Here is a 14184-nt window from a genome sequence, read left to right as displayed (position 1 = left end):
TATCTAAAACTAATAAGAGGAGAACATGCTTACTGTATACATAGTGTATGCTGTACTTCAGTACTCCACGCGTGGTAGCTGTGTTGTAAATCTGATTCAACATTAGAATCTGAATCACATTCACTTTCCTTTAAACGTGCTGATAATACACTGTTGCTAGTAGTAATATATTCATTTGCACGAGTCACGTTTTAACGCCACACTGAGGACCACACTACAACCTCAGGCAGCCAAAATGACATCAAATTATTTGAGCGGTTGTGCTCTGAGTCTGCGCTTTGAGCCCACTTTCAGGAAATTAGAAGCCAAAGTGTTGCTGGGTAGCCGGCAGCCAGAGAGGCATTGTTCCAAGAGGGATAGCCATTGAACAGCACTAGTCAGGAAACAAATTCACACAACGGTGCGTGCTGTCGGCTGTCATCACAGCTAGCGCCGGCAGACTATTTATACCAAAGGTCATCCGGCACAGGCAGCATGTACACACACAAAACACACCCACACACAAACAAATAGACAGGAGTCCATTGTGTGCATTGGCACTATTCGGTTAGAGTTTATTGATAAACTTTCACTGGATATGCTCCGTTGTTCCCATTGGGAGAACTCCCTCCCCATACTCCTCTCAGTGTTTCACATGTGAAACGGTCGTCGCACATGCGTAGATGCTGTCACGTTTGAACTGTAAGGACTGAGAATTTCAAAACTTCCATTTAAAAACAAGTGACAAAAAACATCTGCATTGCCCTCACATGTGGATTTGCACTTGTGAAAGGTTATATGTATTGTGCATGAAGCATAGAAAAGGCAACTTTAAACATCAGTGTACTTCTGTCTAGTACTGTATTTTATAAAACACATGACTTGTGAAATGACTTACATCATTCAGAAAACAACAAGCACACACAAGTTTTTGCTTAGCTAAAACCACAGGGTAGCCTGTACAGGATAAGGTTGTGAAATAATTACACAACACTTCCCCATATTCCTTAAATAAAAAAATTTCGATTTAAAAGGAAATAAATACCATCCCAAAATGAAATCTTTCTTAAACTGTCAGATACAGATAAAACAGTCATAATTTGGTACTTGCCATATTTATTTCCTCTTACTTATGTGATAAAATTATTCCAATAACATGACTGCTTTGTCAAATCAAACATTAAGGTTGTTCTTGAAGAAGTTTGTAAAGAGCGAACGGATTTTTGCAAAGGAGTGTGTATCTTTGGGTCTGTATGCCAAACTCTGTCCAACAGCAACAACAGTGGCAGCAGCAGCGAGCTTTTTTATTTATAGCTGCTCGGCTTCTCACTGGCCCTGCCTGCCTGTCACAAGACCCAGCAGTGGCTCCTCTGACGACACCATCTGACAGACTGACAGGGAGCAAGAGAAGGACAACAGAAAGAAGAAAATTCAATGATAGCCTGAATTGGAAATTAACATGAAGATAGTATGAAAATAATATAAAGAGAAGGAAAGAAAAAGAGGGCAGCTGTAAAGATGGACACTTGCATGTGAGATAAGTGAGGGAGGCATGCCAGAGCTTATCCAAACCGTCAGCCTTTTCTTATGGACTACACTGCACCACACACACACGCACACACACACGCTCAAAGAAAACAGATGCTTTAACTATTAGTATATAGTGACACAGGCTCCTTCCATTGCCGTTTATGGTTTTCTTTTAAATAATTTTTCTGACATTTACTCAGTGTAGTTTAAACAGACAGGAAATGGTGGAAAGAGACCACAGGCATGATAAAAATCCAGCTGGCTAAGAATTTAACCGGCACCCAGACCACTCGGCTCTCTGCTCACCCCTGCGCTTTTTAATCAGGGTTGCAAAATGTTCTCTATCCAATGATCAGAGTAAATCTATCTCACAAGTGTCTTTCTTTCTTCCTTTAAAAACGAATAAAAAGGAAAATAGATATTTTTGCAGAAAACATGAATCAAACTTAAAAAAAAAATCTTTAAACAATCTACCAAAAAGGAACAAATCCTTTATCTTAGAGTTTAATTATGAGACAAATCCTTGTCTAACTGCAAAGAAATAGAGTAAGGTAAGAGCAGAAACATAAATATCAATGCATTATATTAGCGATCCTCTCTCTTCAGAGTCTACTGCTGGTTGAAAACACTTTCCTTGCTGTTGAGTGCAGTCACATCTTCCTCCTCCTCACTGAGATGCTTTTCTAAATGGGTGAGACAGGCGAAGCATCAATCCACAACAGGATCTGTGTTAATTAGCATGAGTCACTAAATTAAAAAAAAAAAGAAAGGAGGAGAGGAAGGAAGCTACAGAACAGGAAGAAGAAAACAGTCGAGACAGTACGTCTTCCTCTCCCCTCCTCTGAGGAGCTGCTGTTGCTAAACACCACACAGCTCAGGGGAGGACTGATATTATGTTGTACAATATTCTGAAAGAGGCACAGTTAGGTGATTATGTTAGTATATTAGGTATGGTTTAAAAGGATTTAATATATACTCTGCTGAGTACTACACAATATGTAAATAGCAGCATGAACTTGTCATATATCCTATAGAGCGGTCAGTCTTATTCCAAACTGTCTCTTCCAAAAATCACAATGACCAGAAATGAAGTATTCTGCAGTAACAGTATTACAAACTGGATTTTGTAATAAAAAAAAAAACGCAGCTTTTGTTATAGATTACTAGATAGCCAGAACAGCAGATAGGGCTATGACGATAACTGCACGACCACAGTCATGTGCACATTATAGTAATCAACGTTTTTTTTTTTCCAAACATAAACACAATAATCATTGTTTAGTTATGATCATTGGCTATGTTCAAGGGCTTCTGAAGGCATTTTCAGTAAACCACAAAATCATGGTATTATGTTGCTTTTTAACGACAGAAAGAAAAAAATCCATAATGTTACAGCCTTCATAGTAAGACTTTACCAGACTTGTTTCAACTAAACATGTGTGCTTTAAAAAAAAAAATGCTTAAGGAGCTCAGAATCTAAAAAAAACTAGTGATCAAACCCACCAGGGGTAACGGGACCCTAATGATACAAAAATACTGAAGCATAACAAAAAAAAAGCAAGAGCATACACAGCATGTACTTCATAAACGTGAAATAAAACATTGGAAGAATTGGGTGGTTGGTAAACCCACAACAGCACAAGTCAATATGAAAATGTGTCAGTAGAACCAGTAATAGGTGACTGCAGGGATTAATGAGGAGTTTAAAAGTTTAAAAGATAAATGTTGGTGGTGTTGGATCAGTCCGTTGATGTGCCGTGCAGTGGCATCACCCGACCTTGCGTAATTAGGAACATGCACCGGAAATATTTTTCAGTTCACCATTCAAAAACCCAATGATTTACATCATGATTCACATTTCTATGGAAACGTGCCACTTTTTTTTTTTTTTTTTTTTAACCCACAACTACTCTTGCTTTGTTTCTTCCTAATATTTATTTGATAGGAATACTGAGGTGTACTGAAATACCACATGGAGAAAATTAAATAAGACATGAATTACTTTACCTGCTAAAAAAATGTGTAATTGAAATTTATCAGTTTGCTTTTTTGTGTAGCTACTTTGCTAAAACCACAAAATGATGAAGTAGTTTTAGTTCTGTTGAATCAAACCAATTTGTATTTGAAATACAGATCATTTGGGGAAAGTTGGGGGAGTCCCAAGTGCTGACTGGGTAATGAGCTGCTGCCTCAGTAAATTAAGTGCTAATCACACAAATTGCAAGAGGAAAGTGACTGAAAGTCACGGTGAAATTTACCCAGCGATTTTATGTTCTGGCAATGTTTTTTTTATTAACTTTTCTGTGTGCAATGAGTTCTTCTGTTGTAAAACTTACTTGAAAGGTAAGTGGGTTTATTACTATGGGAACAGTAGAAATGATGTGATAGACAAAAGAAGTTACTTTAAATAACAAAAATAAACAAAGTTTTTCCGAATCACTAAAACACTAAACACCAAACACTCAGTAGCCTGAACCCATTTCATGAATCACACACTCTTCTGGCAAAACCATAAATAATTTTCACCGAGTTAGACACAATTTGCAAAACTCAGTGGCTCTTTTTGCAAAACTCCAAACACATTCTCACTCACTAAAACACAGTTTTCACTGTGATGCACTTGTGATGCATAATAGTGACCACAGGTGGCAAATGTTGAACTCAATCAAAGCACAAGTGTCATAGCTTAAACACAATGACTCAAAATTGATGACACTTGTTGCAAATGATGTGATAAAACCAATATAAGCCAGTTCGGAGCTCACAGGTTGTGGAAGGTTGAGAATTCCTATCAACAATGGACAGAGGAAGAGTGAGTGTAAGAGGTGGACAAGAGGAGGGCAAAGAAGCAGAAGACAAAAAAAAGAAGCCATTTTTGATTAAATCTGAGCTGCTCTAACAAACCATGTTCTTGTTCATGGAATGACAAAGAGTGAAGCAGGAAAGCGAGTACAACCCGACATCAGCAGAATCTCTGTGTCCACCACAATCCAGAGATTCAGAGAAGAGAACATGTAAACATTTCTTTTATTACAGTATTGAAAGTTTACAGTACTGCTGTACATCCAGATGTTTCAGTACATCACTTTGCCAATATAAAGGAGACTGGGGGAAAGTCCATCACCGTCTGTACGGTACTACATGGATATTTTTGTAACTACGTGTTCACTTTTTATAGAATTGAAAGATTGCCATGTGTGGGCGGGAGGACACGTGTGTTCTCTCAACAACAAAAGGCCGTTATAGAACAACACTATTAGACTGCGTGAGAAACAGCAGTTACATATTGAACATTTCGAAAGAATCAACAGTGTCAGCATCTGGATCATTGACCGTGTCCTCAATGAAAAATCTTCTCATTTACATTTTGTCTTTGTTCTTTTCCACAACTTTACAAAAAAGCTGAATCTGTTGAGTTATGAAATGTTTTAGTTTTTTTATTCAAAAAGGAATTTACTGCATCGTAAATGACCCTTTTTTTTTCTGGAGATACATGCCCTGAACATTGTGTTTTCTATTTTTTGATTCAGTGTGTCATGACCGTTCAGTATTGTTTTAATTTTGACAGGCTTGGAGCGTGATCTGACAACATAGTTTGGTTTTGAGCACAGATGAAACTGTTTTGAGGCAAAAGTTCGAGTTGGTAAGAAAAGTCAGAGGTTTCGTGAGTGTAGTTTGAAAATTGGGTTTCGTGCTTTCAGTTTTGAGAAAAGGGAGCAAGGTTTCAAGAAAAGCGATCGTGAAAAACTATAAGACAGATTTGTGCCCTGTACAATTTTGGGAGGAAATTCACACAACAATGAGCAACATCCCAGATGAATATGGTTTGCTATAAATTCAAACTTCAAGAAGATCTTCAAGTCTAGCAAAAGACCTGATGCCAGCCAGAGTTTGACTCTTTCCTGAGTTCATGCAATGTTCATTAATAGTGGATTAATCAGCTGGCTACAAATTACCCATTGGACCAATTAAAGCATCTTCCTGTTTGTAGAAAAAAACAAAAAAACAATAGCTGTCTCAGGTAAACTGTCAAATGTACTAAAAACTGATTATTTGATGTATACTGCCAGTGGCAATGGGTGGCCAGATCAGTCATCAAGTAAATGCTATTATGTAATAACTACATTTGGAGAACTCTTGTTCATGTTAATTTATATACAAATATACATCTTAAAAACATGTGATGCTGTGGGAGCGTCTCGGACCCTGTATTAGATGTCCGTGTTGGCCTGGTGATCGTAATGAGAGCAGTGACTTGTTTCTGGACAGTCTGTTTCTTAGTCTCCTCACATAACAGATGAGAAATCCCTCTGGAGGGTTGTCCTACACTGAGTCTGTGGTGTTACATTCATTTAACACAACACGTTCAAAGTAATAATCATGTTAGAAAGCAGCTTATTTGGTTAGTTGGTATCACATATATAGGTGTGTTTATTTACACATAACATATGGTGACGAGAGTAAGTGTCAGTCCACAGATGAGGGTCAGATAGGAGGTGACCATGTTAACTGGCCCACAGCCCTCTCCTTGCACTCAGATAAGATTAGCCTGCTATCTAAAACCCTCTGGTGTAAGGAAATGGGTGGGTGGTGGGAAAACCCCATGTCACAGCCAAACCAGAGGAGAGGAGAGGAGAGGAGAGGAGAGGAGAGGAGAGGAGAGGAGAGGAGAGGAGAGGAGAGGAGAGGAGAGGAGAGGAGAGGAGAGGAGAGGAGAGGAGAGGAGAGGAGAGGAGAGGAGAGGAGAGGAGAGGAGAGGAGAGGAGAGGAGAGGAGAGGAACGTATAGTAGTACTCCTGTTTTATCAATGGCCTTGGTGGCAAAGCACTTGCGCTGTTCCTGAAAGTCCTGTGCGTCACACACCCCTGAAGTGTCCATACATCAGACAGCCAATCTGGTTAAATAAAGATCTCTAAGAGGCTTTGCTGTACCTAAGCTAATAATAGATCCGCTTCACTGAGACATGTTTCAGTGAAGCATGGATTGGTGGATGTTTGCGACACATCACCAAGACCATTGTGTTCTCACGGTAACCACAGTGAACGGCCAGATCAACTGGTGATGGTGCCATTCACTTTGGCTCTTTGACACAAAGCTCAACAGGCCTCTAGCTGACCGTCACACTGCCTGGGTATTCTCACTAAGGGGATAATCCGTGGAGACTTTGTTCCTCCCTCCTCCTACTCTCACTGCACACAAAGTGTGTCAGGGTCCTGTGACCAGCAGTGACACACAGGCCCACATTTAGAGAAAGCCCAGTTTACAACAGAGGGAGGGAAGGATTGGTCTCTCCCAGACGGGATGACAAGCTCATTGCTTCTGCAGGTTCGTGCTGGCATGCCCATGATCTTGCTGTACATCTTTTTGTGTGTATATATGCATGTCTCTGGTTTTAAAAGTGTGGGTGGTATATGAATGTGAGTATGTTCCTGTAAGCCTGTGGTTGTGCCTCTTTGCCTTCCTGTGTTTCTTTGCACAAATTGTATTGGGTATATAAGTGTACCTTTAAATGTCAGTGTTTGTGTGTGTGTGCATGCCCCCATCACATATTACTGTCTTAGGTTACTAACGAGCCCCAACACCATGTGGTGCCGGAGCAGGAGGGTAATCTAAACCAGGGTTCCCTTTGTGGTGGGCAAGCAGGTTGATTAGAACAGGCTCTGCTTACATCCCCTGTACAGAAGCCTTTGTGTTTAGCCCAGTCTCCTCTTTCAGCTCTCCTCAAGAGCCGCTGATGAACAAACCAGAGCAAAGTGTGCCAACATGGCAAATAGCATAAATATCATGAGGAAAATGCCATATACCTCAGATTAAAAAAAATCAAGTCACTCATTTAAAACGGTAAAGATGTTTTGTCGTTATAAATTCTGTGTTCAGTAAAAAAGTTTAATGCTAATGAAACAGGTTTTTTTTTTTTACGTTTCTTTATTATTTTAGACATCTGTCATTGTCAGTCTCACAAAACACAAGCCCAATGCCAATACCGTAACTCAACTCAGGATATATACCAATAGAAATTACGAATCTGATGCCCGTGCTCTTTTTTTCAAATTTGAAGTTTGCATACGTCACTGTGAAACTCATTAGGGTTCATTTTTATGCAAGGTAACAACAAGGCAGGGATTGCTGTGCCGTAATGAGTGAGACTGATGGCAAAAATAATTTGTTTTATCATGACACTGATGAAGAATGCACACCTTGATTAATCCATTGAATAATGTACAACAAATAAAAGACAACTAACCCCTTTCAATTTGATAAAAAGAAAACGTACTTTACATTATTAATATATGGGTTCACGCCGATATTTGCAGTGATTACCAGCAAAGCTCAAAAAAACTAATTTAATTCCTTCCCCCGGGTTTTCCAAGAACACTGCGGCTGGCTGGCTGCCTGAATTTCTAAACACAGAGCCTGTGACGCACTTGCACACACGCATTGTAAGGGTTGGCCTACACCTGTGGCTCTAAACCTTGCTGACTGGGTTTGTGCCAAATCTACCGGTGGATCCCTGTATGTGTAGGTGGCTGCGTCTGCGTACATATTCACAAATTCAGCGAGAGTGTGCGAAAGAGAAATCTAAGGGACTATAAATAAGGCAGGCAAGACCTATCGAGTCATGAGGTACAAAGCACATCTACAATAGAATCCTGAGATCTGGGTCTCACTTTAATCTGTCATCATGAGAGCCTTGTTATTCGCTCATCCTGTAATGTTATGTTATGGTTAGATCAAAAAGCCTTCCTCTGCCGTCACAGAAGACTCACCAGCCAGCAGAGGCTTAAAAATGGCAGTGTAAGCCAATGTTAACATATGCCGGCAGCTAAATTAAGCTCCTAATTAACAATCTCATGCCGAGATAACATTATGGGATAAACAGAGAGTGCCAAGTAACCACCTGAACTAAATACCCACCAACGCACAAAGACCCCTCTCAAACACATCCCTAACTGTGTCTGGGGTAATCCTAAACTTCTTACCTCTAACTAATACATACAATACATATTAAAATATTTGAACAATAACAATCATCTTTATTCAAATGGCATGTATGAAAGTGCTTTGCAAATTGTAATAGAGACATGATCATCGGAGGGTAAACTACAATAACTGCCTCGTGGGTGTACGCCTCCAAAAAGAAGTTGCAGTTTACATCCATATCTGTCCAGACTCCTGTTGAAGAGAAGACTTTGAAGGATTTTAGACAACAAAGCTGATTCTGACAAAACACGGAGTTACAGCCATGACAATCGACACATTAGATATGGAAAGAAACTACAAATTCTAAAACACGGATGCTTCACACACATCTTCAACCCGAAGCTTTATACAATCGCCACAGTTTCAAGGTGGACGCGCGAGATTACTGTCATCAATTCAGACATGTGAAATATGGCCACAAACTCCCTTTCTTTAAGTTATGGTGTTGAATAATGGCCAGAGGAGTGCTTTAGCTGAACATTTTGATGTCACAGTGAAGATGACATTTGATTTTTTTGGGAAATAAAATGTCATCACTTAATCATTTTATCCTATTAGATATTTGTGTGACATTTGGCCATAATTAGCACATGAATTCTTGACTTTTGGCCACAAACGTGTTTTGTGGGGTGACAGTTACCTTTGCCCACCAAAATCTGATTGATTCATCATTGCGTCCAAGTGAATGTTTGTACCAAATTTGGGGAATTTTCGTCGATAAGTTCCTAAGATATTGCATTCAGGAGGATGTGAGGCATGGACGGACGGACGGACCGGCGGACGGACAATCTGAAAACATAAGGCCTGTGATTATGGCAGTCGCCGCTGCGGAAGTATGACGTACAGGAGTTTGAAAAGGAAAGCAGCATAATAGCAAGGTAGCAACAGCGGCTTCAGTCCTTTTTTTAGTGGCTTCACCACATGCGCATCAGTTCTGCCGGCTGGGCAGTAGGATGGATGGATGGACGCATGGATTACTGAAAAACGCAGCAGAAACACTTTCCTAAATAAAACTGACAAGTGAGTCAAAAAAAAACATCTGCATGTCTGTTGACAAATCTGAAGGGCAGGCTATGTCTACAATTCAGGTATGATACATATTAAGAGCAATCTAAAGAGCTTATCCTCTCAGCTGCAGCATCGTATACCACAAATACAGTTTAAGAATGCCTGCCTTAGATCACAAATATTAGGATGGGGTAGGGGAAAGATTTGGTTATGGACCTGTTGCATGTAAACACTGTTCTTTGAGAAACCAGGTTCTTTCCAGTGCATCAGAATACATGCAACATGCGTGTCTAAAAGTTCCCCGCTAACGCGGCTCCTCCAAATGACCTGTTTTTGTGTGTGCATGAAAAACGCAGAGCTTGCCAGATGGTCCACGTATGTATTGTTTCAATGGAGTAAGAGAGCTACAGTGCATTAGAGAGATTGGCCTCTAAGGCGAACACAAGCGGCCGATGGCCTGCAATAACCCACAGCAGATAACATCAGAGGCTACTGCTAGCAGGGGTGACATTTAAACAATCTGTCAGAGCTGACTGTGCATGTGCCTGAAAAAGTCAACCAGGCAGAGGGAGAAGGGGAGAGAAAGGAAGACAAAGAGCGAGAAAGAGGCATGCAGGCAGACTTCTGTGTTCCTGTGAGAGAGAGAGAGAGAGAGAGAGAGAGCAGGAGAGGGAAAGTGTGTGAGGAGACATATAGAGAGGAGACAGAGGAGTTGACATTTGTACACTACGGGAAGGTGGTGAGGCTACAGTACCTACAAACCACAGGATAAAATGCGGCAAGCCTGTCAAACTCCCCTCACCTTCCCTCCAGCCAAATTCATTACAAGTCATACAGGTTATTATATTCCTGGATTGTCCAAACACATTCCTCGTGTCAAAGTTGTGTAGCTGAAGCTGCTGTCCTTTACCCACCTTCATCCAAGTTAATAACCCAACTGCGGCAGCAGAACCACTTCCCAAAATCTGAGTTGCTTGCACAGGAGTAAAGTAGACAATGAGGATATAATGAGATAGTCATAAGAAATGCTGCTCTTCTAGTGAAGGGTCCACCTGCTCTGTTTTTGAGGAGAACCTTGTACGAGTCATGTTACTACTTATCATCCTTGTAATCGGCCCAAATTTAAAAAAAAAACGGAAAAACTAGCAGGAAATAAGCAAGGTGCAAACAGGAAGACAGCAATTTCCCCTTCAACAACACAAATGGAATTGGTATATACTGTAAATCCAGATAGAACTAAAACTTAGAAAACCTTCCTTTACATTGTTTTCACAGTTCTGAAACGTCACACCTGTGTAGAGCACAGACACCACATACACCCAATTTGGGCTTTACTCTTTTGAGCATAATAACTAGTGTTACAAAATTAAATGTAACGGTGTGTGTGTGTGTGTGTGTGTGTGTGTGTGTGTGTGTGTGTGTGTGTGTGTGTGTGTGTGTGTGTGTGTGTGTGTATTCATTCATTGCTCTTATTTTTTTCTAAAATAATTCAAAAATAATCCTTCTTATCTATCTTATTTTATGTATACGTATTTGTAAATGTTGTTTTATTGTGTGCACCTTTTTGTGTTTCTATGCTGCTGTGACGACTAAATTTCCCCACTGTGGGATTAATAAAGTCTAAGGTCTAGACATTGTTTATTTTAAATGAACACATGCGCATCACCGGATAAATCAGATATTCTAAGACTTCACTTTCAAACATGCAGCACATGTAACATATGATTCCTCCACTTTGTCTGCCAGTGTGTACCATCACTTTTTATGGAAAAATATACAATATTAATAAAACAAATTCTAATAATAGTATAGGCGTTATTAACTTTGATTCACACACCTTGAGCTACAATGTGCAATGTTAACATATAACCACAACTTTTTGCCTGAGGTGCCATAATTCTGTATAACAATCAGACAAGTGATCATACTATAAAGCCTCTTTAGCCCACCTGTCAAAGTCCACATGGTTTACATTCCAGTTTTGACCCATGTAGTGGGGTCTAACTCAGCCACATGGGGCCCTGATGGAATGTGCAACTCCCTCCCGCCCCTCTGAAATTGTAAGTGGTGCATCGCAATTCTAACAGTGACTCCTGTATTTATCATTGTCTGTGTAGATTTAAATTATTTTCTTAAATGTCTTACCGTTGTTCATTTTCTGTGACGTGCACTGCAACTTACTATTTTTTTGGCGACCCATTTTTTTTTTAACGTGTCACACCTGATCATCAGACACATAACAGAACAAGAAACACTGCAGAGAGGAGAAGTGCCAATAACAAGCGTTAGCCTGACTGAAAGATGGCTTTGAGGGAGAGCCTAAAATAAAGAGGGATTCAAACAGCCCTAATCTCCGTGCGGCAAGCCGCACCTTGTAGTGAAAGGAGCCCAGAGAAAGACAGGAAAAAAATGAAAGTAGATGCAGGAGTTCAACAGCTTTCTCTCTGGTGTAATGCAGCCTCTGACATGTTGATACAGCACAGCCAGCGGTAGCTTCAGTTACACTAAATTTAAACTAGACAGATGCCACACATAGTTACTCATGCCTCGCCCCGGGAAACAAACGTCTCATTCATCACACTGGGTGCTGGGACCCCCTCAATACAGAAGGGTTAGAGGGCACCCACATGGTGATCTCACTCCACATGGAGACCTCATGCATGACTGTCTGACCTTTGACCGCTCTGTCTTTTACATTTTCATAGGAATCGCACTACTTGTAGGTCCATCAACGCTCATTTATTTTCTCACACATACAGCATTTAATTTGAAACTGCGAGACGTACAAAGTCTATTGAAACTCGCATATTTAACTGTGAAAAGCCTCGATGTCCTTTTTCTCCCTTAGAAATAAGCCAAGCTTTATGAGTCATTTCAAACATATTTGAAAATTAACAAACTTAAAAATTAAATTATACAAATATTCAAAATTGCAAAAAAGACCTAAGCTAAGAGGACCTAGGTGTAGTGAAACCAATTCATACTGAAAGCTAAATTTAATGCAGGACATATATTAAGCTTAGGCTCTCAAAATTTTCTGTAAATGTGTTTTCAGTTAAAAATTGAACATCTTCTGTTGTCATTTAGGGAAAGTTGAATGCTATTTCTGACAGGCTTCACAACTCCTCGTACTGTAATAACAGCTGTTTGTCTGAGTGATGGCGCCCACCCCTTCAACCAGAAAGTCTAGACAAGGACAAGCGCAAGCACACACAAAACACACCTGGCTGGAGTCTGGGAGGGCCGGCACACTCACCTGGAGATGTGGCACACAGCATTCTTCCACTCCTCTCCTCGTTAAGATCGCAAAGTGCTTGAGCAGTAAAAAGTTGAAGGCTGTAGACGTGCTGGGACGAGAGGGATTCTCCTACTCTAAGTACGAACGAGTCACTAGAACCTGCCGCCTGCCCTCTGCCACTCTCTTTGGGAGCTCAAAATAGTCCACCATGAGAGCGATGTAATTTCAGTCTTTCCCACGACAAGGACTGAGAGGATCATGCTCTTGGTCACAGAAGCAGAGCAATGACAACAACATAGACAAGGGCAAAAAAAAAAAAAAAAAAAAACTCGTTCTCCACTAGCTGCTCCCAGTTTGATCATTTCATTATTACAGAAATATGCATTGATATATCATCATAGTTAAGCCTGACAAAGACAATCCTACAGGTACAAGAAATGTCACAGCCCATTAACGGAACAAAATCTAACCTGACTAGTCACTAAGTGGTTGTGGTGACTGCTGGCATCTGGAGATTTCATTAGCCTAGATCAGTCTCTCTGATGTCACTGGTGGTCTCTTTCACATCCTGAGAAAGCAGTGAGAGGAAAGAAGCCTCAGTCGTCATGGTGGTGGGTCTACAATTTTCTGTGCTGGTGTGGCGGCAACCGACAAACCGCAAAAAAAAACATCTCTCAGTATGTGAGATATGACAACGCACCAGAAAAAAAAAAAACGTCAAACTACAGCGGAATAATAATGAAAAAAGAAACGGAGAACGGTTTGCGCAAGGTGAACAAAACGTCTGTTTGAGTTCCCCTCGCCAGCAGCTGGAGAGTGGCGTGCCCCTCTCTCTCTCCTTCATTTCCACCGGCCCATCTGAACCCCACATGGCGTGTCTGGGCAGACGGCCACACACCTCCACATTGGATCTACTACTCTACCACCCGTAAAGGGCACTTCTTCCCCCCTCGCCTCGTATCACCTCTAACACCCAATGGGGCCACTGCATGATCGAGCCTGACACACTCACCAATACCTATTTCTAACACTCAAACAATCACTTCACTGTAGAAACTCTCCTACAAATTGGGGTAAGTGGCACTTAAAGGGGTAAACACAAATACTATAAGATTGATTGTGTTATTTTTTTATATATGAAACACCATTCAAAACAGTGAAGGGCAAATATGTTCTATAATTAGTATGTATGCTGAGGTTTATCCCCTTGGATACTATAAATGAAAGCAAGTTCGAGGCCACTGAAGTGAAACTATCATATACAAGTCTTTAATAGTGCACTTTCAGTGCCATTAGTTTCACGGTGACTATTAGTTGTAAGCTACAAATGGAAAAGGTGTGAAACTGACAGACTGAGTTAAACGTAAAGCTACTTAACACATCGTAACACACAATTTTCACTGCTTATATAAATCTGTAAATCTATAGCAGGCGCCTCAACGTTACCG

The 14184-nt window shown here is 40.5% G+C and overlaps 1 protein-coding gene across 2 annotated transcripts in view; it reads right to left on the bottom strand.

The window, feature by feature from the left end:
* Positions 1-14184, bottom strand: part of nfatc3a (nuclear factor of activated T cells 3a) — a 62905-nt gene that overhangs the window by 41807 nt on the left and 6914 nt on the right. Inside the window, exon 1 of one of the 2 annotated variants that reach the window (XM_069690555.1) lies at positions 12755-12907. The exons of the other annotated variant lie outside the window; for it this stretch is intronic. Coding sequence (XP_069546656.1) covers positions 12755-12776 — 22 coding nt within the window. The 5' untranslated portion in view covers positions 12777-12907. Of the gene's footprint in view, positions 1-12754; positions 12908-14184 lie in introns of those variants that run through there. 2 annotated transcript variants of the gene reach the window in all.

This window comes from Brachyistius frenatus, unplaced genomic scaffold, assembly GCF_029030835.1.
Source record: "Brachyistius frenatus isolate BFR_SWC_R1_liver_20210118 unplaced genomic scaffold, ASM2903083v1 Contig_9, whole genome shotgun sequence".
Taxonomy (NCBI): Eukaryota; Metazoa; Chordata; class Actinopteri; family Embiotocidae; genus Brachyistius; species Brachyistius frenatus.
Note: the sequence above shows the minus strand (reverse complement) of the source record. Positions and strands in the feature narration are given on the sequence as shown.